The sequence below is a fragment of the Hordeum vulgare genome, chromosome 2H, assembly GCF_904849725.1.
Source record: "Hordeum vulgare subsp. vulgare chromosome 2H, MorexV3_pseudomolecules_assembly, whole genome shotgun sequence".
NCBI classification, from domain to species: Eukaryota; Viridiplantae; Streptophyta; class Magnoliopsida; order Poales; family Poaceae; genus Hordeum; species Hordeum vulgare.
The window spans coordinates 248,459,069-248,481,413 of record NC_058519.1 but is presented as its reverse complement, the minus strand read 5'-3'; the positions used below and the strand labels follow the sequence as shown (position 1 = coordinate 248,481,413).

Sequence of the window (22,345 nt, the reverse complement as noted above, 5' to 3'; positions counted from 1 at the left end):
GTCGTAACTAACCGTAATAGCGAGATCCTCTCGGTCAAACTTCCAGCACAATGAGTCCAGTACTTGAATCTCACTCTTTTTTATATTCAGAATGGCTAAATACCAATGTGTGTTGTTCGTATTTATTGGAAGTTCAATCTATAATAAAGATACATAGTTTAAAAAAAAATGAAACCTAGAACATGAAAATTATAGTTATAGATATTACCATGTCATGCTTCATATATTTTTTGACAAGCTCTGTCATAAAGGCACTATCTTGTTGTATGCCATGCTCGCCATCACGTTTAAATAGTGAGGTAACAAAAGGACTCTCAAAATATACAATATTGTCATTGTGGAGATGTGTTTGGTCCTTTATACAACATATATATATGCATTGATCACCTGTAATGAAGTTCCAAAAAATACATTACTAATAGATATTAGGAAATTGAAACTTTTTCTGTTTGAGTAAGGGTATACTTACATCATCATTGACCCACTCTTTTTCATCTAGCAGGCACATTAATTGCTTTTGTAAGACAATACTTCCATCTATCTGAACCATCAATTTTTTCCCAGGATTTGATTCTATTGCTATATGAGCACATAGATCATGATCGGTTAGTGTATACTCTGCAAAAAACAAATAATTTAAGAATATATATTGGATATGAAAATACACATCATAAGAAAAACAAATACCTCGTGGGAGGTAATAATATGTCTGATCATTTTTGATCTCTTTATTTGAATATGGATCCTTAAAATCATTTAATGGAAAATCAGAAGACACTGTGGGGCTGGATGGTGCTGGATCATATGTCTCATCAACTTTGATCTCTTTATGTAAATCCGGTTCGTTAGCATCATGTAATGAAAAAACAGGAGATAATGTGGAGCTAGATGGGTCTGGAGTTGATAGTAATGGATCATGATCTATCTGAATGTATGATTCCGACACAATCGATTCAAAACAATCAAAAAGAGGAGTAGATGTTGACATAGCTGATGATTCCAGAAAAGATGATTCCGTTTTTTTTTTGCTTTTTTGGTAGGTCGGTTATCAAAATCCTCTGCAATATTAAGTTCACTGTTGTCATCTATTTTCTGCAGTCACAACAAAAATAAATGGCAAACCTTCAACTGTCGAAAACACTATCGCAGGAATCAGTTTAAACAGAGGTAAGATACAAAACGACAACCATGGTGATCATTCCATGAAAATCTCATACATATATTTATTAAACAGAGGTATGAACAGCTGGATATTTATTAGAGCACATGCCAAGATTCAGCAAGTTACTGCATGTACAACTCGAAAACATGGGATGCTTCTAATACCAAATAAGTTTTAACTGTTTAAAAGGATTATGACACATTTTCAATCAATCAATTGAAGACCAACCTGAAGTATAAAGCACAAATTAAATCTGGCAATTACAGGGCGGTCCTTTATATTTTAGTTTAGTTAAGACAATTCTTTAGATGTGGAATCTCACTAAGACGGCTATGCCGGTGAGATGCCCAGTGATATGAAAACTAAGGTAATCCCATATTATGCTGTGGACCATCTTATATTTCAGGGGACCCTTGAAGCAGCAATTCTAGGATAATTCACTGTTATTCACTTTCAAATTGCTTGGTGTAATATTTCGTGCTTCTGACATCGTGTACCAAATTGTACTATTGCATCTTACGGATGTTAAATTAAATCTCTTAGTTAATACGGACCGATGACATCCACCACTACCACTTGTTAGCTTCATGAAGGACAATGAGTGTCTAAGACGTAAGCATTTTCAGAAGGATTTGTTTTTCAGAAATCAAGATATTATAGTTAGTTCAGGTTATTACTTTTGTAGTTCGTTCCACAATAATAGGGCAATAGTATACTTTTCCAATGCTCATTTAGGTCTAGCGGCTTATTTGTTTCACTTACTATATTCAAGTATTCAACTGAGTTTGCAATTTTTTTTGAGTTATTATATTAGTATTTTCTAAATGAGAAGGCATCATGTTTGCTTAGAAGTAGTAGTATAGATGCTCAGTAGCTACATATATTCTTGTATTTCTATTATACAATTCAAAACTCATGACAACCTTTTCCCTTGTACTAATGGCAATATATCAGCAAATAACTCATTTTTCATATATATTTTCATGGTTCTTTCGATGGACTGAACACAAGTTGTTCTTTCTATTATCGAGATAAGCTAGCTGACCAATTGCAATATTTATTCTTCAGAAATGATATCTCATGTTGTTCTTAGACAGGAGCTAAACATTGAAAGGCTGAGTTAGATTAAGCCTATCCTACAGTTGGAGCAATATGCCCCCCCACACCATGCACACATTTACATACCTGTGGTGTAGCCATTGTTGGCGATATTGGATGGCTCGACGAATATTTTTCTACCTCCGGCGAAGATTCTTGTACCTCCGGCGAACATTCTTCTACCTCCGGCGAACTTGTTGCTTGTGCCCCAGTCGAACTTGAAGGCTGCATGATGCTTATCTGGTCCAACTCCAGGAATTAATGAGTTTTCTGGTCCAAGTACGCAACCTGATGGAGATTTTAGCTCAGGATCATTGATTCTCAGCAAGTACGACAACTTGAATACTGCTTTCAGCTAAGAATCGTTGCTTCTTATAGCAGGGAAGACCAATCCGCGTCCTGATGGAGATTTTAGCTCAGGATCGTTGATTATCTGGTCCAAGTAAGACAACCTGAATACTGCTCGTTGTTTCTTATAGCAGGGAAGACCAATCCGCATCAGACCTTTGTTGTTTGTTGTAGCTGGACATGGTTAGAAGGAGTGTCCAAGTCAGACACGGGAGCACGAGCCGCACGTCGTGCAGCCTCCTCCTCCCGCGTATCCCCATGACTCACCCCGCCCTCCAGAAGATACCTCGCCGGTGCCAGCCGGCGCGCTCGCGAGTGCATCATGCCCAAAGTGGGCGGACACCCCTGCGCTCACTCTGTTAGTCCTACCGCGCCCTCGCCAACGCCATACTCGACGACCAGCTCCAGGTATACTCAGCGCCAAGGTCCTCCAGCGCCATCACCACGCCCTCCGGCCGGCCACGGGCCTTGCGACACGCCGCCGCCGACGCTGCGGCCTTTCGGCTCCGCATGGAGTGCCGCCGCTTGAGTGCCAACACGGGCGACACCCCACGGACGCCTTCCTCCGTGCCCTCGAGCGAGCGGCGGACCTGGTCGGCGGGGAAGTTGAGAACGGCGGCGCCACCACGCAGGGCGAAGGCCGCCTGGTCGTAAGCGAGCGTCGCCGCCTCCGGGCTCTCGAACGTGCCCAACCACACCCTGACGCCGTTCCGCGTCGACTCCCAGATCTCCACCGCATGCTTGCCCCAAGGCCGCTTCCGCACGCCGCGGAACGCGCGCTCGGCATCGGCGGCCCCCTGCTTCAGCGGCAGCGCCACCGTCGCTGCCTTGTGCACGGAGGCGCCCTGGTGCCGGGAGAGCACGTTGAGCAGGAGCTTCTCGTCGGCGTCGCTGGTGTCGGACGGCAGCGGGGGCAGCATGGCCGGGGCGTGGCGGTGGTGGCAGCAGCTACTCCACGGCGCGGAGTCGGCGGAGCCGGTGGAGGAGCCCGGCGAGTGGACGGGAAATGGTGGTGCTGCTGCTGGTCGGTGGTGCGTGGTCATGGCACGGCATGCCAAGAAGTTGATGACGCCCGCGTTGAGCCGCGGTGACGTGGAAGGAGAGGAAGAGGCCGTGCATGTGCTGCTTGGATCGGACGACATGGAATGTTCGTGTGACGTCGAGTTGAACTGCTCCAGGACCGATTTCAGACCCTCTGCTCCTCCATCCACCACCACACCCACCACGGCATCAGCGAGGGGAGGAGGAGGAGGAGGAGGGGCGGCCGCGAAGAGGAGGAGGAGGAGGGGAGGGAGGGAGGAGGAGGGGCGGTCGGGAGGAGGAGGAGGGGGAGGGGAGGGAGGGAGGAGGAGGAGGAGGAGGACGGGCGACCGGGAGAAGGAGGAGGGGGAGGGGAGGGAGGGCTACAAAGGACTGCGGGTTTGAAAGGGTGTTTTCGCAAACATGCACGACAGACGAAACGTTTTCCTCACTTAAGAAAGACGGGTTGATTAACTGAAAACGAAGGGACTTTTTTGCGAAACAGCCACGACGGACGACCAGAAACCGTATTTGCTTTATGAGACATGAGAGAATTTCAACGGAACGATCCCGCCATTTGTTTGGGTTTGGGTGGACATAAAAGACGGCTCAACGCGTCGACCCAAACGGACGCGCGTCCGTTTTTCGTCCGCGTGCCAACCCATTTTTGGCCCAATTTTGAGTCTGATTTGGGTCGGTGCGGACACAAAGCGGACGCGGACGACGCGCGCTTCCACCATTCCCTGGCCCGTGAGTCAGTGACACATTGGTCGTTCTCCACCCCCATCCAGCCCTTGCTTCGCCCCCAGCCCCCTCACCGCCGTTGCAACCCAGTTCCGGTGGCCTCCCTCCTATACCGCAACGCCTACCCGCGCCGCCGTCCGCATCACCGTTGGGACACTGCAGCTTCCGTGACCGCAATCCGACGTCGCCGGTCAGCTTCGTCGTCCACGCCCGCAAGCTATTCGACATTTTGCCTCAAGGTACAAATGGACTGCGCTGACGAGTTCTTTTTCTGTAATGTTCTGTGCGACTTCGATGATTCCTCATGTGACGATGAGGAGATGCCGCTTGCCGTGTTGGTCCATGACCACATTAATAGGCAACAGTCGTTGTTCCGCGGCTCGATTTCAGGGCATGTTCCGGCGTTGAATCGCAACCGAGAGAGCTATCATTTCCTATCATTTCCTTCTATGGAAGGACTATTTTGACACAAGCAATCCGCTCTTCAAACATCATAAATTTTGGCGTCGTTTCCGTATGGCTAGGCATGTTTTCAACCGGATTCGAGAGGGGTGGTCGGATACGATAACTACTTCGAGTGCAAAGAGGATGCCATTGGAAGGATTGGCTTCTCATCTTATCAGAAATGCATTGTTGTCATCTGGATGCTTGCTTATGGAGTACCCAGTGATCTTATCGATGAGTACGTCCGTATGAGTGAGTCTACATGCCTAGAGTCGTTATACAGATTGTGCAAGGTTGTGATTGTAGTGTTAGGCCCTGAGTATTTGAGAGAGTCGACTACTGCAGACGCAACCCGCTTGTTGGCGACCATTGCCAGCCGGGACTTCCCAGGGATGGTTGGCAGCATAGACTGCATGGAGTGGGTATGGAAGAACTGCCCTTCCGCTTGGCCAGGCTAGTACAAGGGCCATCTCAAGGCTTGCACTGTCATACTTGAGGCCATGGCCTCTCAAGATCTCTGGATTTGGCATTCTTTGTTTGGCATGGCCGAATTGCACAATGATATCAACGTTCTTCATCAATCGCCGGTGTTTGCAAGGCTTGCTGAAGGCAATAGCCCGCCGGTCAATGTTAACATCAACGGTCACAACTACAACAAAGGATACTGTCTAGTTGACGGAATCTATCCATAGTGGATCACTATTGTGAAGACGATCTCCAAGCCTATTGGAGAGAAGAGGAAAAGATTTGCCATAAGATCAATGTCAAGCGTGCCTTTGGTGTTCTGCAATCTCGACGGGGCATAGTTCGGCATCCTGCTAGAACTTGGAGCACCAAAAAGTTATGGGAAGTGATGACTGCTTGTGTGATCATGCACAATATGATCGTAGAGGATGAGCACCCGGAACGTCTCCACGATAGGGGTTTGAGTTTCAGGGTGACAATGTGGCGCCTCAGCATGGCAGAGAAGCGGCATCGGCAGAGAAGCGACATCGTTTGCACAGTTCACCCAATTTCGTCATGAAATGCGTGATTTGAAAACTCATATTCCGTTCCAAGATGATTTGGTTGAGCATATTTGGGATCATGTTGGCAATCAATAGGTGTATCTTGTAGACAATTTAATTTTTATTGGGCTTGTAAAGCTTTGCTATATTTTATTTTTGATTGTGAAACTATGCTATATCATTTGTTGTTCCAAAATATGCAAAATATTTGTATTTGTTAAAAAACGGCGGCTAGCCGGCCACGCGGACAAATATGGGTTAGCGCGTTGGGCGGGTTGCCGTCCCAAATCATAACCCGGGCGGACACGGAGTGAGGGGACGATCCAAACGGTCGAAATCGCCGTTCGTGTGGGTCGGCCAGTTGGAGTTGCTCTAATGCCACGCGATGCCGAGATCTCGACCATCTGCTTGTGCTTTGTGATTACTAATTAACGAGTATCAGATTCAAGTTAGTGTGTGGGTCTATCGAAGTTAGTTGATGGACCAGAGTTGATCATGAAGAATCTAAAAAAGTGATGGGAAGTTTGAAATTTTCAAAAACCGGAGAAAGTGCATGTATGTATATTTTATAGTGATCAGTGCACATGTCAAAGTGTGGATGAGAAATAAAAAAACGGAGTGTTATATCTATTGGACATATGAGAGACTATTTGAGAAAAAAAGGATGAGACAACTCAAAAGATAACATGTGGGTTGCTCCAACATACCAAGTAAAGATAACAGTAATGCATAACTCAAAGTCATAAAATAACAGGTCATATATTCATATGCCTTCACATGACTTTTCAATCATGTTTATGTAAACACACTAGTGGTAGGGGCCATGACACCTCTTGGGCGTATCTGGCGTACTTGTCTAGCTTGATTAGGTGTGAACGTGTTTGTGTGATGTACAACAGGTCAGGAAGCGTATATAAATGAGAGATGTTGAATAGAAAAATGCACTACAGAGAAATATATATAAACAATAAGAAAACTGATGCAACAGATCCATATTAGGAAGTAGTTCACAATTTTACATGGTGGGAAGTAGAGCATGGCTATCGATCTGAACCGAAGCATAACATGGTTCAAAAGACGAGGATATGCAAAAGAGAGGCATAGGTCATCGAATCATGACAACATATAGATTTGAGCTGTTATAGATCAACTGGAAACTATAAACGGATGACATGCATATGCGATTGAAGATGTTGACGTCATTCTGTCTAGCGACGGTGGGCGGTGAGAGAAAGTTTGCACCCTCGCTTGTTCTTGAAGTGGAAAGCGCGGATGGCACCCTCACGAATGTTGGCATGATGTTGGAACCATGACCAGTCGGTCGTGATGGTCGCCCTGTTGTCGATTTCAAGGATTAATCGTGCGTCATGGCTCACGGTGCCATCTGCATTCTTCAGTGGGAGATTGTCATCTTCTTTTTGAATGTATCTCTGCAACTTCTCCTTTGTGTATTCCACCTGAAAGTATTGTGAAGAGAAATAAAAGCACGTAGTTAGTCCGAGGATCGTTTGTGAAACATTACATGTATAAGTAACAAGTATAGAAAAATAATGTAATATTTGTGAAATATATTAAGAAAGTTGCATGTATAAGCGATCTGAATTTATAACATTGAGTATAACATCGTGTTCAGTAGAAGATAGTATTATACTGGAAAAGTCTAAGAGTTAAAGAAAATTGAGCTGAGATGTGAGCATAGCAAATTGAAGTTATAGTTGTCATACAAATAGTGGGCACAACAAGAAAGCATGAGTAGTGACGGTGAAATAACAAAGTGAACAAGAGAGACATCTAGTGGTAATGTAGGCATAATTGAGATTTAGTTGTGTGGGATTAGTGAGTATAAACCAGTATCAATCATCTGGAATAGAGGGAAAGTGTGGATTATTACAAGTTAATGGACGATGCAACGTACGATTAATACATCAATATGCGCATGTCGAATGTAACAATGTGCAGCTATAATGGGCTGATGCAGTGTGGGTTAAGATAAAAGAAAGCACAACATATGTAGGCAGCATGTATATGTATATCAAATTTACGATTATAGTGTTCATTCATGCATGATCTTGCTCGTTGTTGTGTGCACCACAATAGAAAGTGTGACTCTATAGTATGAAGTTATAAATTCGTAGATCATCAAGGTAGCGAGCATTTATTTCATGAATAGTAGGGAAGAAGGAGTGAGAGAGGTACAAACAAGCTAGTGACAAGTTAGGGCAGCACTAGGCATCAGACCACTGCTAGTTTTGCTTCTATCAGACCGATCGATAGCCGTACGATTAGATGTGTTCCAGTAGTCCGATCTAGTATTGGTCTATTAGCTAGTTTCCTTTGTGAGTTAAATGCCTGATTTGTTAATAACTATTTCCGTAAATTATGCTGCTTCCTACTAATTGTTTCCATAATCTGTGATTTGTTTCCTAAATGTGTTTCCAAATCTTTCTTCCTACAATTTCAGATTTGTTTCCCAAAACTGCTTCCTCAAATGACTACAAATACCAAAATTCGTGGATATAATTTTGTTTTAAAATTGTTACTTCTTACAAGTAAATCATGTTATTAATTACGAAATACTATAAAAGATGTGTTGCCTTAGTGATGGTAACATTGTTTTTATACCAAAGAAGCGTTCTTTCGTACCGACGGAAGCATCATTTTCTAGTGAATTAAATTTGCTTCCATGTACGAATGAATTGGCTTCCATGGTGAATTGACTTACTACAATTTTATTTGAATTTGTACTTAGGAGGTGGTTTCTTTCACATCACAAACAATACAATCGTGTTTAGGTCAAGTGGAAAATTGCTTCTAAAGAAGTAAGACATTTCCATAGAAAGAATCATTATCATGCGTATACTTGCTTCAAAGTTCAAAGACATGAGGGATGCATTTCCAAAAAAATACAAATGTGCTCGGTTTGTTTCCATGGATAAAAGACTTTGCTTCAATAGTTTCACGGGAAAACCATTTTGCTTCCATGACAAACAATTGACATCGAATCGTTCATTACAAATTGGGAAAAAATTTGTACTAGTTTCCCTACTTGCTTCTGTATGCGATGTGACAATGCGGCCCTCGAGCTATCCTTTGGCACAGTTCCTTACTCGAGCTGGTCTTTGGTGTAGTTCCTCAAGGCATACATTATCTTGTTGGCGTTCATGACACACTATGAGAGCTTGATATCGGTTTTCTTCCAAAATGACTAACTACACAACCTGAAGTGCCGAAATGAAAATTATAGAAGTGATGAGATATATGATAAAGTATGTCTGTTTAAATATAAAATAAAAATAGGCAAAGACTGGAAAAAAATATACTAAATAAAAAAATAGCTGCAGTTTTATGTGTACATAAAAATCATGGATGCTCCCAATGAACTTTACATCTGTACATCTAGGAAACATGGCAAGAGAGTGAAGTTCCATTACAAGGAAGAAATATATGAACATAAGACACCTAGGAAGTATAGATGCTTGCTAAGGCTATGCAGAAATAATATGTAAACCAACCAAGCATGCCAATAGATTAAACTCCAACCGTACATATGAATGATGGTAGATGCATCTGTACATGCAAATCTAAGCATGGAAATAGATTGAAATTCCATCGCCTGTAGGAAGCACGAATGCTTGAAGCAAAAACCAATTGTTATAAATGTATAAAGAAGATGTATTGGAAGCACAAGATATTGAAGAAGGAAAATAGCATGCTTGACACTAATATCCGGGTGCATATATAATCTACAAGCGGATTGCATCTACTTTAATTGGACGTTTTGTGAGCTTACATCAAATAAAATTCTGCAAATACATATAATAAAAACAGATTCACACAGAATCCACCACTGATGATTCTGCAATCACATGTTATATCCTTGGAGAAGGCCTACACATATGTCTCATCAGCGACGACGCTGCAGCTAGGTACGGATGTGATCAAGTACACATCATTTAGAACATATGGACACCCAACAAATTCAACGAACCAAGATATGAACACATATTTCAAAGAATCCTCAGGACATAAGTTGCATAAATCAACTCCCATTGTAGAAATTAAAAAATGAATCAAGATGAGAGTAATCAAACCCCGTGTCTATTGGGGATGGAGGAGGGGCAAATGGGGCTATCGTCCATGCCTGAAGGCCTCTTTGACAAATCAGGACGGTGCACGAGCACAAAGGATAGGAGGGTGACAGGCAAGATCCTGGCAGAGAATCGGGGCAACAAGGGAGCTTGTAAGCTCAACGGCGAGGGGGTAGCCGACTAATGACACCCGCAGCCACCTAAGGAGGGGACACCCTACCAGCACAGGGGACGAGGCGATGAACTGGGGCGGGGCGGGATGGCGGCGGAGAAAACCATGGCCGCCAGGGACCTTTTGAGCTTGGCGATGGGGTCGTTGCGAGCAGTGGAGGCGAACTGGGTGAGGAGGTCAAGGGCAGGCGCGATTTAATTAGGTATACGATGCAGGCGAGCAATTATTGGGATGGGTCATGAATAATGGTCTGTTTAATTAGAGAGCTATATTGGTAATTGACTTGCACGTACTGGCCGTGGGATCAAAATAGCATCGACGACCGATGAGTGGTCTGGTGAATTCTTTGTATCAGATGTATGATACTAAGTGTTTCCCGACAAGTTATTGATCTGAGCATACCATGTGTTGCGTTGATTTAGCAAATGTCTTATGATGGTACAGACATAGTACTCGATCTTTGGTTCTTCGTGCCAAAACATTACGAACAACTTATCCACATGATGCTCATATAGCTTCACATCATTGCCCTAGAAGCAATGTGTCGTGGTTTTCTCACTGCAGATGCCATGGGGTGGCTTATCGAGAGTGGTTGGGGCCAAAAGGACGCCGACGGGCTCCGGAAACGGGATCAAGAACAAGCGGTGCGAGACACACGATGTACCCAGGTTCAGGCCCCTTTGTGGGATGTAACACCCCTAGTCCTACTAGTATGGTTGAGGAACCGATCGAGCTACATGGTTGATCCTTGAGCTGTATGAGGGAGGAGGAATAAGGAGCATGCTTGCCCTCTCTACCTCTCCCGTGTGTGTGTGCGTGCGTGTTGCGGGACGGAACTGGCCGACCCCCTGCATGGGGTGGCTCCACGGGGGTTTATAGGCCAACCCCTAGCTTACAATACACATGTGTGACACCGAGGGACTCGGCTGGCAACCTCTTAGCCGGCCAGTGGTCCCGTCGGCCGAGGGTTCCCGTCGCTGGTAGGGCCCGCCTACTGGGGGGTCTTGTCATTCGTAGGGCCCGCTGGTTGGGGGGCCTTGTCATGCCGTGATACGGGCTACGCAGCGCGACGTCGTCTTGCGGCGGCTAGCCGCGGTCAGCAGTACTGCGAACCACACTGTAGCCATGCAGGAGTAGGTAATGGAGTGGATGGAGGCGTGCTACCACTATGCGGCCTTGCCTGGTTGTAGTCGGTTGTGATCAACGGTACGGCCGCCTCCTTTGTAGTCGGGCGTATGCTCACTAGCGGTGCCTTGGTCCTTGTAGCCATGTCTCGCTGATGCGTCCCTGACGCACATATGAGGGTGATGCGACAAGGGTTGACTCGCCGACTTGCGGGTCGCTTGCGAGCCGAATAGCGGATGGCCTCGCCCCAAAGCGGCTCACGCTGCGTAGCCAGCCAGGAGGAGACGACCTACGGGGGGAGCGTCTACCACGTATTGTTGTGAAAAGGGTGGAAGTAGCACGAATGAGCCTACCTTGGGGTTATCCCCCGTCAGGAGTCCCCGAAGCAGGGGAGGCCCGCCGGCTCGGAGCAGCGAACCTCATCAGCTTGGTACTGTTCCCGTAGACCCGCGGACCCGTAGTCGGATAGTTCGCTAGCGAGAGGCGGACGAGGTCGCACTCGGTTGGTGTCCCGTGGGCCGCCTCGGGATCTCCAAAGTGGAGAGAGGGGACGTCACGTGTGGCGTGCCATGGGCCGCAGCCTGACATGCCACGCGGGTGACAAGACCGGTCTGCGAGGCTGGGCCTGCTTGACCATGACCTCGCACCACGCGCGCGGATCTTCTGCGGGTCAAGGCCGACGGTTTGCGTTCCGAATGCGCGGTAATGTTGTCCACATGGTGCAGAAGTAGTGGGGATCATGCGTGTCGGACCCCCTCCCAGGTTTAAAAGGGCAGGGGAGGGCGGAGAGAGCCATTCGCTCCCCTACCCTCGTCCTTCATCTTCCTCGGTGTTTCCCTTCCCGTGCATATATATATATATATATATACACACACACACACACACACACACACACACACACACACACACACACAGAGAGAGAGACGCAGGCCACGCGTGTGCCGTGCTGTCGTTCGTCGGCACCCACCAAGATCTGCTCGCCTCCACCGTCTTCGGCCCTTCGCTCGAACCTCCTCCGAGCCCGATGATGACCAAGGGCGCCTAGGACGGCAGCGATGTCGATGACGAATTCATCGAGTGCCTCCGTCACTGCCGCAAACTGCCGCCTGGCGGGGCTCGTGGAAGCACGCATCGCGGGGGCGGAATACGCCCCGGCACCGCGGGACGGCGAGGTGGTGCTCTTTGCCAAGCACTTCACCCGGGGGTTCGGGCTGCCGGTGAGCACCTTCTTTCGTCGGTTCCTCACGCATTTCAGCATGCAACCCCACCACCTCGGCGCCAATGCCATCCTGCAGTCGGCTGCCTTCGTCTCCGTGTGTGAGGGCTATTTGGGGATCGAGCCGTGCCTAGACCTCTCGCGTCGGCTCTTCTTCCTCAAGCAACAGACGGTGCTGAACAAAAGCACTAATAAGAAGGAGATGATGGCCTGTGGGGCGGCCCTTGTCTACCATCGTACGGGATCCGGCTTCCCCAAGCTTTTGTTGTAGGACTCGGTGAAGAGTTCGCAGAAGGGGTTCTTCTACGTGAAGAACGTGGAGGCGGGCCTCGATCTCGTCAACCTACGTGACTTCGTTAACTCGCCTCCATTCGCCATGGTGAATTGGAAGGCGGCCATGCCGCAACTGATCGAGGTGGCGGAATAGCTCTATGCCCGGCTGGCCCAGCTGACTGGTCCGGAGGGCTTCACTAGTGTGGACCTGCTCACCACCATGGGGGCGCGTCGGGTGCAGCCGCTGTAGTGTCGCCCGCACCTCATCTGCTAGATGGGCGGCCGACACAACCTGTGGCGGCTCTCCATGAAGGAGCTGAGGGCTATGCACGTGGCGATGCGGGTGAATTTGATCTCTATCGCTAGGATGGATGAGGGGGAGTGGCGATGGGGCAAGGCTCCCTACGATCGACATCATCCGGCCCAAGTGGTAAGAAACGTGTCACCCTTCCTACTTTCTACCATGTATGCCCCTTTTTCATGCCTGACACTGGATGCCCTCCACCGCGGCAGTTGTTTCCCTGGCTGCAAGCCTATGGCGAGTCGGTGCCGACTTGCCGGAGTTGGACACCAAGGAGATCGAGGACGCCGATGAAGTGGAGACGGGGGATGCGGCTCGAGCCACAAGCAAGGCATTGGGAGCCGACGAGGCGGAGTTGTAGGAATCTGAGTTGGCTGGGGAGTTCTTTAAATTCGTGCTACGAGATTGGATAGGTACGATGATGATGCTGAGCCGCCGGCATCGCGGGATGTAGACGTCGTGGAGGACCCGAAGGCCATGGAGAAGGACGTCAACGTGTCCAGGAAGCGGCTTCACAGGGCCGGCCATGACTCCACAGGAGGCGAGGCGGATGCAGGAGGGCAAGGGAAGCAGCTGGCGAGCTCCTACCTGGGTCCCAAGCGAGTAGCCGACGGGCAGCCGACTGACGGCCATGGAGGCGGCGAGAAGAAGCAACAGGTCGCGCCGGTGGGATCCGTCAGGCGGGCGGTCCGTGTCAACATCGGGTAAGTCCTTCGACCGTCCTATTTCCCTTCATCTTGGTTTTCTTCGTCATTGTTCATGTGTGTCAGAATGCGTCGAGCAGGGCCCCATGCGCCCTGGGGAGGACAACTCTGACGGGGCGAAAGAGGCTAGCGGGAGCGCCGAGAAGGAGTGTGTCACGTGGACCGAGCTGGAGACGGCGCAGAAGGCGCTGGACAAGCAGGAGCGCCGCCCGTGGGAGGAGGCTGCCCAAAAGTTGGCACGTGAAGAGATCCGTGTGGACACGACGGGTTAGGTGTCGCAATAGGACGACTCGGCTCTGAATCCGCCGCCCAGAGAGAAGAGGTCTAAGGGGAAGCACAACCCTGTGCAACAGACGGAGGTGGATGCCTGGGCCGCCGAGGAGGCATGCGCGGACGCGAGTGAAGCGGATGCTGGCAAGGGTCTAGTGCAGGAGCCCGACAACGCACCGTAGGGACCAGACGTCTCACGACCGGAGGCCGAGGTCCTGCTGCCGGGGACAAATGCTCCGGACGGCAAGGCGGATGACGCGAGCTACCCGACTGGCGAGGGATCCGGTACGAGCACGAAGGTAGGTGGTCGAGTGCCGGAGGCACAGGCCCCCGCATCGAGGGAACCCCAAGGGGCCGACTCATCAAAGGAGCCGACTAGGGGCATGTCTTCAGTGGTAGCCGGAACGCTTATCGTGTCGGCGCGATGCCGACCATGGCCGGAGCAGGCACCGGCTCCAAGGCCCGGCCGCTGGAGAGTTGGGTCGTGGTCGGCAGTGCCTCTAATGGAGGGGCTCCTGGCTCTCTGGGAGCCGGAGTGCTAGCACTCGATCATGGAGTTCGCCTACTGCCGCTACCAGGAGCAACGGGCAGCCCCAGGCGACTCAGGATTGGCTGATCCATCTTGAGGAGTGCATTACGGTAGCGTTCTGCTCCTTTACTCTTTTTCTTCCTTGTCTTTGTAGTGGGGGCGTGCAAGCGCACCCACTAGGTGTAGCCCCCGAGAGTAAGGACGGTTGGGAAGCAGCCGGGTCGAGTCTTAACTGCGACGGCTTATATCCTTGTTTTTGCAGGCCTGATAACCCACAAGTATAGGGGATCGCAACAGTTTTCAAGGGTAGAGTATTCAACCCAAATTTATTGATTCGACTCAAGGGGAAGCGAAAGAATATTCACAAGTATTAGCAGTTGAGTTGTCAATTCAACCACACCTGAAAGATTTAATATCTGCAGCAAAGTATCAGTAGCAAAGTAGGGTGATAGCAGCAGTAGCAACGGTAACCAGTGGTAGCAGAGTAACAGCAGTAGCAACAGAGTAACAGTAGCAGCAGTGACAACAGCAGCGGCAAAGTAACGTAGCAAGGACCAGTAGGAAAACTCGTAGGCATTGGATCGGTGATGGATGATTATGCCGGATGCTATTCATCATGTAACGATTATAACACGGAGAGATAAGTAACTAGCTCCCGTTCGTCAATCTAATGTAGGCATGTATTCCGTATGTAGTCATACGTGCTTAGGGAAAAGAACTTGCATGACATCTATTGTCCATCCCTCCCATGGCAGCGGGGTCCTAATGGAAACTACACGATATTAAGGTTCTCCTTTTAATAAAGGACCGGACCAACGCATTAACACTTGGTGAATACATGAACTCCTCATATTATGGTCATCTCCGGGAGTGGTTCCGGCTATTGTCACTCCGGGGTTGCCGGGTCATAACACATAGTAGGTGACTACAACTTGCAAGATAGGATCTAAAACACAGATATATTGGCGACAACATAATAGGTTCAGATCTGAAATCATGGCACTCGGGCCCTAGTGACAAGCATTAAGCATGGCAAAGTAGTAGCAACATCAATCTCAGAACATAGTGGATACTAGGGATCAATCCCCGTCAAAGCTAACTCAATTACATGATAGATCTCATCCAACCCATCACCGTCCAGCAAGCCTACGATGAGATTACTCACGAATGGTGAAGAGCATCATGAAATTGGCGATGAAGGAAGGTTGATGATGACGATGGCGACAATTTCCCCTCTCCGGAGCCCAGAATGGACTCCAGATCTGCCCTCCATATGAAGAACAAGAGGTGGCGGCTGATACGTCTCCATCGTATCTACTTTTCCGAACTCTTTTGCCCTTGTTTTGGACTCTAATTTGCATGATTTGAATGGAACTAACCTGGACTGACGCTGTTTTCAGCAGAATTGCCTTGGTGTTATTTTTGTGCAGAAATCAAAGTTCTCAGAACGTCATGAAAATTTACGAGGAACATTTTTGGAAAATATGAAAAATACATGTGCCAAGATCCACCTGAGGGAGTGGGCCAGTGGGCCACAAGCCCTGCCTCCGCCACCCCCTGGTGGCGGTGGGCAAGCTTGTGGGTCCCACACGGCTCTGCCGCCCCCAATCTCAGCTCTATAAGTTCACTTTCGTCCGAGAAAAAAAGTCAAGATTTCGTCGCGTTTGCGATACGGAGGCGCCACCACAACCTGTTCTTCATCTGGAGGGCAGATCTGGAGTCCGTTTTGGGCTCCGGAGAGGGGAAATCGTCGCCATCGTCATCATCAACCTTCTTTCCTCTCCAATTCCATGAAGCTCTTCGTCGTTCATGAGTAATCTATTCGTAGGCTCGCTGGGCGGTGATGAGTAGGACGAGATCTATCATGTAATCGAGTTAGTTTTGATGGGGATTGATCCCTAGTATCCACTATGTTATGAGATTGATGTTGCTACTACTTTGCCATGCTTAATGCTTGTCACTAGGGCCCGAGTGCCATGATTTCAGATCTGAAATTATTATGTTGTCACCAATATATGTGTGTTTTAGGTCCGATCTTGCAAGTTGTAGTTACCTACTATGTGTTATGATCCGGCAACCCCGGAGTGACAATAACAGGAACCACTCCCGGTGATGACCATAGTTTGAGGAGTTCATGTGTTCACCAAGTGCTAATGCGTTGGTCTGGTTCTTTATTAAAAGGAGAACCTTAATATCCCGTAGTTTCCTTTTGGACCCCGCTGCCACGGGAGGGATGGACAATAGATGTCATGCAAGTTCTTTTCCCTAAGCACGTATGACGACACACAGAATGCATGCCTACATCACATTGACGAACGGGAGCTAGCCACATATCTCTCCGTGTTATAACTGTTGCATGATGAATATCATCCAAACAAATCACCGACCCATTGCCTACGAGTTTATCCTACTGCTGTTACTACTGTTGCTGCTGCTGTTACTTGTCTTGCTTTGATGTTGTTACTTGTCTTGCTCTGCTGCTACTGTTGCTACTACTGTTGCTTGCTACTGTTGCTACTTGCTACTGCTGTCACTACTGTTGTTCCTTGCCACTGCCGTTACTCGCTACTTTGCTTGTAGATACTAATCTTTCAGGTGTGGTTGAATCTGACACATTCAGCTGCTAATACTCGAGAGTATTCTCTCACCTCCTGTTTGGCGATCAACAAATTTGGGTCGAATACTCTACCCTCGAAAACTGTTGCGAACTCACGCGCTGGTGGGCCATCAACAACATTCTTCTAGTTTTGTTGCTGGGGAGTGCTAGCAGCATTCTTCTGGTGCCGTTGCAGGGGAAGGTTTGTTGTCACAGAATCATCATTCGTCTAGCTATTGCCAGAGAGTGCCAGTCAGCATTTTTCTGGCGCCGTTGCCGGGGAGGTATTGCTATATTCTCTGAGTCACTTGGGATTTATATCTGCTGATCACTATGAAGAATCTGAAGGATCCGAAAACCAAAGTCTTGCCCTCAACTACGAGGGGAGGTAAGGAATTTCCATCTAGCTCTGCACTTGATTCACCTTCAGTTATGAGTAAGTTTGCGACATCACCTCCTGCTAGAAATCTTGATATGTCGCCTGTGCTTGATGATGCTTATGATGCTACTGCTAGAGATGCTATGCTTGATACTATGCCTCGTAATGCTTTGCCTGATATTGCTAGAGATGCTATGCCTGATACTGCTTTGCCTGATGATGCTAGAGATGCTATTTCACCTGATGATGCTATGCTTGATACTGCTAGAGATACTACTTTGCCTGATGTTCCACTAGGGGTATTCCTTGATGCTCATATTGCTAGAGTTACTGCCAATGCTCGTGATGCTTCTGAAACTGCCGATACTATTGAGATAGAACCTGCTTTTGCTCCTGTTAGATCTAGCTCTCCTAGATATGAATTGCCTGATATACCTGAGGGTTATGTTATGGAGGGAGAGATAGCTGAGGATTTTCTTGCGTGTAAGGATGCCTATGACGCTGAGAAATTACTTCTCAAGTGGAAGGAAAAATCTCTAGTAGCTAGGATGAAATACGACCCGAAGTTTGCCACTTCACCTATGTTTATCACCGATAAGGATTGTGAATTCTTTGTCGATCCTGAGATAATCTCTCTAGTCGAATCTGATCCTTTTCACGGTTATGAGTCTGAGACGGTCGTAGCCCATCTTGCCAAACTACACGATATAGCCACCCTTTTCACTAATGAGGAGAAGATCCGCCACTACTATATCCTTAAGGTGTTTCCTTTCCCTCTAAAGGATGACGCTAAAGCCTGGTTCACCTCTCTTGCTCCTGGATGTGTGAGTAGTCCCCAGGATATGGTCTATTACTTCTGTGAGAAATATTTCCCTGCCCATAAGAAGCAAGCTGCCTTGCAGGAAATATGAAACTTTGTTCAACTCCAAGAAGAGAGTCTCCCACAAGCTTGGGGGAGGCTCGTCCAGCTACATAATGCTTTGTGTGATCACCCTCTTAAGAAGAACGAGATACTTGATATCCTCTATAACGGACTTACCGATGCCTCTAGAGACCACCTAGATAGTTGTGTCGGTTGTGTTTTTAGGGAACGAACTGTAGAAGAAGCTGAGACCCTACTGAATAACAACTTGATCAACGATAATGCTTGGACTATTCCCGAACCAGCTCCTAAGCCAACTCCTAAGAAAATAGGTATTCTATTCCTCAGTCCCGAAGATATGCAAGAAGCCAAGAAATCTATCCAAGAGAAAGGCATTAGATCTGAAGATGTCAAAAATCTACCACCTATCGAAGAGATCCATGGTCTCGATAACCCGATACAAGTAGTAGAAGTGAATTCTCTGCGTAGGTTTGATGAGAGTGATATTCCTTTTGACAAACCTGCTACCCTATGCTTTGATGAATTTGACAACTTTGTTGTCAAACAACAGAGTTTCAATGATTACATTACACACACTTGGAACAAAGTACTCGTATGCTTAGCCATTTAAGTGCTTGTGTAGACAGAAATGTCAATGATCTGAAGCTTCTGAGTAAACATGCCTCTATGATTACTACTCAGGTAGAACAAGTACTTAAAGCTCAGAATGACTTGCTCAATGAATTAAATGACAACTGTGTCAGAGTCATTACTAGAGGAGGCAAAATGACTCAGGAACCTTTGTATCCTGAAGGTCATCCTAAGAGAATTGATCAAGATTCTCAAGGAATCAATGCTCATACACCCAGTCATCCTAAGGAGAAGAAGAAGGATGATAGAAACCTACATGCCAGTTCATCAAATACTATCACACTTGAAGAACCTAATGATATTTCTGCATCTGATGCAGAAACACAATCTCGTGATGAACATGAACCTGGTGACAATATGGACAGTGATGTTCATAATAATGCTCAACCTAGCAATGATGAGGATGTGGAGATTGAACCTATGGTTAATCCTGATAATCCACAACCTAAGAGATACGAGAAGAATGACTTTACTGCTAGGAAGCATGGTAAAGAAAGGGAGCTATGGGTTCAGAGATCTATGCCCTTTCCTCCTAAGCCATCCAAGAAAAAGGATGATGAAGATTTTAAGCACTTCGTTGAGATGATAAGACCCATCTTTCTGCAGATGCGGTTAACTGATATGCTCAAGATGTCTCCGTATGCCAAGTAGATGAAAGCTATCGTGACTAATAAACGGAAGATACCAGATCTTGAGATATCCACCATGCTTGCCAATTACACTTTCAAAGGTGGAACTCCTAAGAAACTTGGTGATCCCAGAGTGCCCACTATACCTTGCTCCATTAAAGGAAACTATGTAAGAACTGCCTTATGTGACCTTGGAGCCGGTGTTAGTGTTATGCCGCTCTCTCTTTATCGTAGACTTGAATTGGATAAGTTGACACCCACTGAAATTTCTCTGCAAATGGCTGACAAATCAACTGCTTTACCCATCGGCATTTGCGAGGATGTGCCTGTTGTGGTTGCTAACACCACTATCTTAACATACTTTGTTATCTTGGATATTCCCGAAGACGGTGCCATGGCTGTCATCCTCGGAAGACCCTTTTTAAACACTGCAGGGGCTGTTATAGATTGCAACAAAGGCAATGTCACTTTCCATGTCAACGGTAATGAGCACACAGTGCACTTTCCGAAGAAACGATATCAAGTACATTCCATCAATGCTATCGAAAAGACTTCATCGATTCTTATTGGGAACTTTGAATGCCCTATTCCTCGTGTTAAGATGAAGTATGATTTGCTTGTTGGGGAGATACATATCCCCATTGAGGTGACTTAGTGGCTATTCAAAAATTCTTCGTTCTCTCTTGAGATTCGAGAAGGTTTTGTCATGAGGACTTGATCAATCCTATTGACGGATTTATTTCGATGACCATGAAATGGATGAATCAAAGAGTCACATACCTCTGTTTTGAGCTTTCATTTTCTGTTGCTTAGAAGAAAAATGATAGGTTTAGTTTAGCTTTTCCTGTTTTCTGTTTTAGCGTCTCGGAGAAAAATACCTCGAAAATAAAAGTTCTTTGATGGTCCTGAAAATGTAGTATGATTTTTTCTGGAATTTTTGAAAATTACTGGGCCTGAGAGCTGGCCTGGGGGCCGGACCAGTGGGCCACAAGCCCTGCCACCGCCACCCCGTGGTGGCGGAGGGCAAGCTTGTGGGGCCCACTGGGACCCCCTCCACTCATTCCAGCCCCCAGCCTCTTCTTCCACCTCTAGAAAAAATTGTTTCGCAGCTCAAACCCGTGTTCTTGCTCATTTGGTTGCGATTTTCGATCTCCTTGCTCAAAGCACCATTCTCCAAACCGTTTTGGGGAAATTACTCCTTGGTAAGTGACTCCTCCATCGGTCCAATTAGTTTTTTCTCTAGTGCTTTATCTTTTGCGTATTCTTGCTACCTTGGTGACCCTGTTCTTGAGCTAGAACGGTTGATTTTAGCTGGTCGCAAGTAGTTTTAGCGCGTGATACGGTCTTTAGGCACTAGTAGGAGTAGTTGCTACAAGGTATGGATGGTCTTCATTCACTTTTCTCTTGAACTTCAAAAATTTCAGCAAAAGGAAATTATGTTCAGGAGGAAGTTTCATGGTGGTTCCTCAAGTAAGAAGGGTCCCCGTCCTTCTTTTCGGGAGCCCGAACCTTTTCAACTAAGGGACGCACCGGTGCAACCATGTGAATGGCCTTCCGATGAGTTTATGATCGAAGCAGGTTTCAAGGATGAGTTTGATACACTTGTCCGCAATGCCGGGTTACAAGAATTCCTCTCAGATAAATGTGAACAGTATGCTATGCTCACTGCCTCTTTCGTGCGTAGATTTAAATTTTCAGTTGGCCGTGACTCATCCATACTGTTTGATCTGTACGATAAGTCCTATGCCATGGATTAGGAGGATTTCAATAGGATTAGCAAGATACCAGATGGGGGTAGTATTAATGATCCTTCTAAGTCTTCGGTCAGAGACTTTGTCTCCAGTATAACTGTTGGAGAAACCAGAGATATCACGCAAGCCACCATAGGAAGCATCCATTTCCCTGCCTTGCACTACTTTGCCCTCTTCATAGGTAGGTGCATTAACGGCAAGGGTGCACATTGTCACCTATGCGCTTCCGACCTTAGTATCCTTAAGAGTGCAGTAACAGGTGACAGGAGCTTCAATATGGGAGCTATAATAGCAAGGAGGCTGAATAAAAATGCCAGTGAGGGGGATTTCTTTGGTGGAGTTTATGCTACACGCTTAGCAAACTTTTTTGGAATATCCATCCGTTCAGAAGACCCTCCTCTCCATAGAGCCTACCTTGATTGTGTCGCTCTAACACGCTACCAGTTCCTTGAGAGAGATCATGGATCCCTCCTATGCCGCTTGATATTTAACTGGCAGCGTGCTTTCCATATTACCCTTCCTGCTCCTGCTTTCTTTGACTTTCAGGTAAAACGAAGATACTACATTACCATAGGAGAGGAAGAGGAGTATGAGAGGGAGACGACGGCTGCTCGACTTCGTGAGGCAGCTATTCAGGCAGTGGCTGCAGCACTCCCGTATAACACCCATTATGATTTTGGGTTTTGCCAGGACCATCCATGGGAGTAGACCAAGCTAGGCCAAAAGCCTAAGCTTGGTGGAGTACGTGTTCTCACCGACTTTACATTCAAGCTTATGCTTTCACTTTGTTAGCCGGTGTTCACACTTTGCCACTGTATTATCCATGCTAGTTTATTTTTGTTTTCTTGTTTTCTTGTTTTGTGTCCTGTTGAGAAAACCCAAAAAGATTTTCCTTTCTTCTTTTGCTTGTTGGGAGTTTTCCCGTGTAAATAGTTCTCTTTTTCTTTGGGTCAAGGTAGAAGATATTGGTTACAAT

At 46.9% G+C, this 22,345-nt stretch overlaps 1 protein-coding gene across 1 annotated transcript; it reads right to left on the bottom strand.

Moving 5' to 3' along the window:
* Positions 1-243: 243 nt before the first annotated feature.
* On the bottom strand, positions 244-3,844 carry LOC123426001 (ethylene-response factor C3-like). Its single transcript, XM_045109779.1, has 3 exons — positions 2,348-3,844; positions 470-618; positions 244-387 (listed from the first exon to the last, which is right to left on the bottom strand). Exon 1 carries the CDS (start codon positions 3,748-3,750, stop codon positions 2,974-2,976), a length of 777 nt encoding a protein of 258 aa, XP_044965714.1. The 5' UTR covers positions 3,751-3,844; the 3' UTR covers positions 244-387; positions 470-618; positions 2,348-2,973.
* Between the last annotated feature and the right edge of the window lie 18,501 nt (positions 3,845-22,345).

Coding starts and splice junctions, on each gene's coding strand:
- LOC123426001 (XM_045109779.1), bottom strand. CDS start 3,750: ATGTCGTCCGATCCAAGCAGCACATGCACGGCCTCTTCCTCTCCTTCC.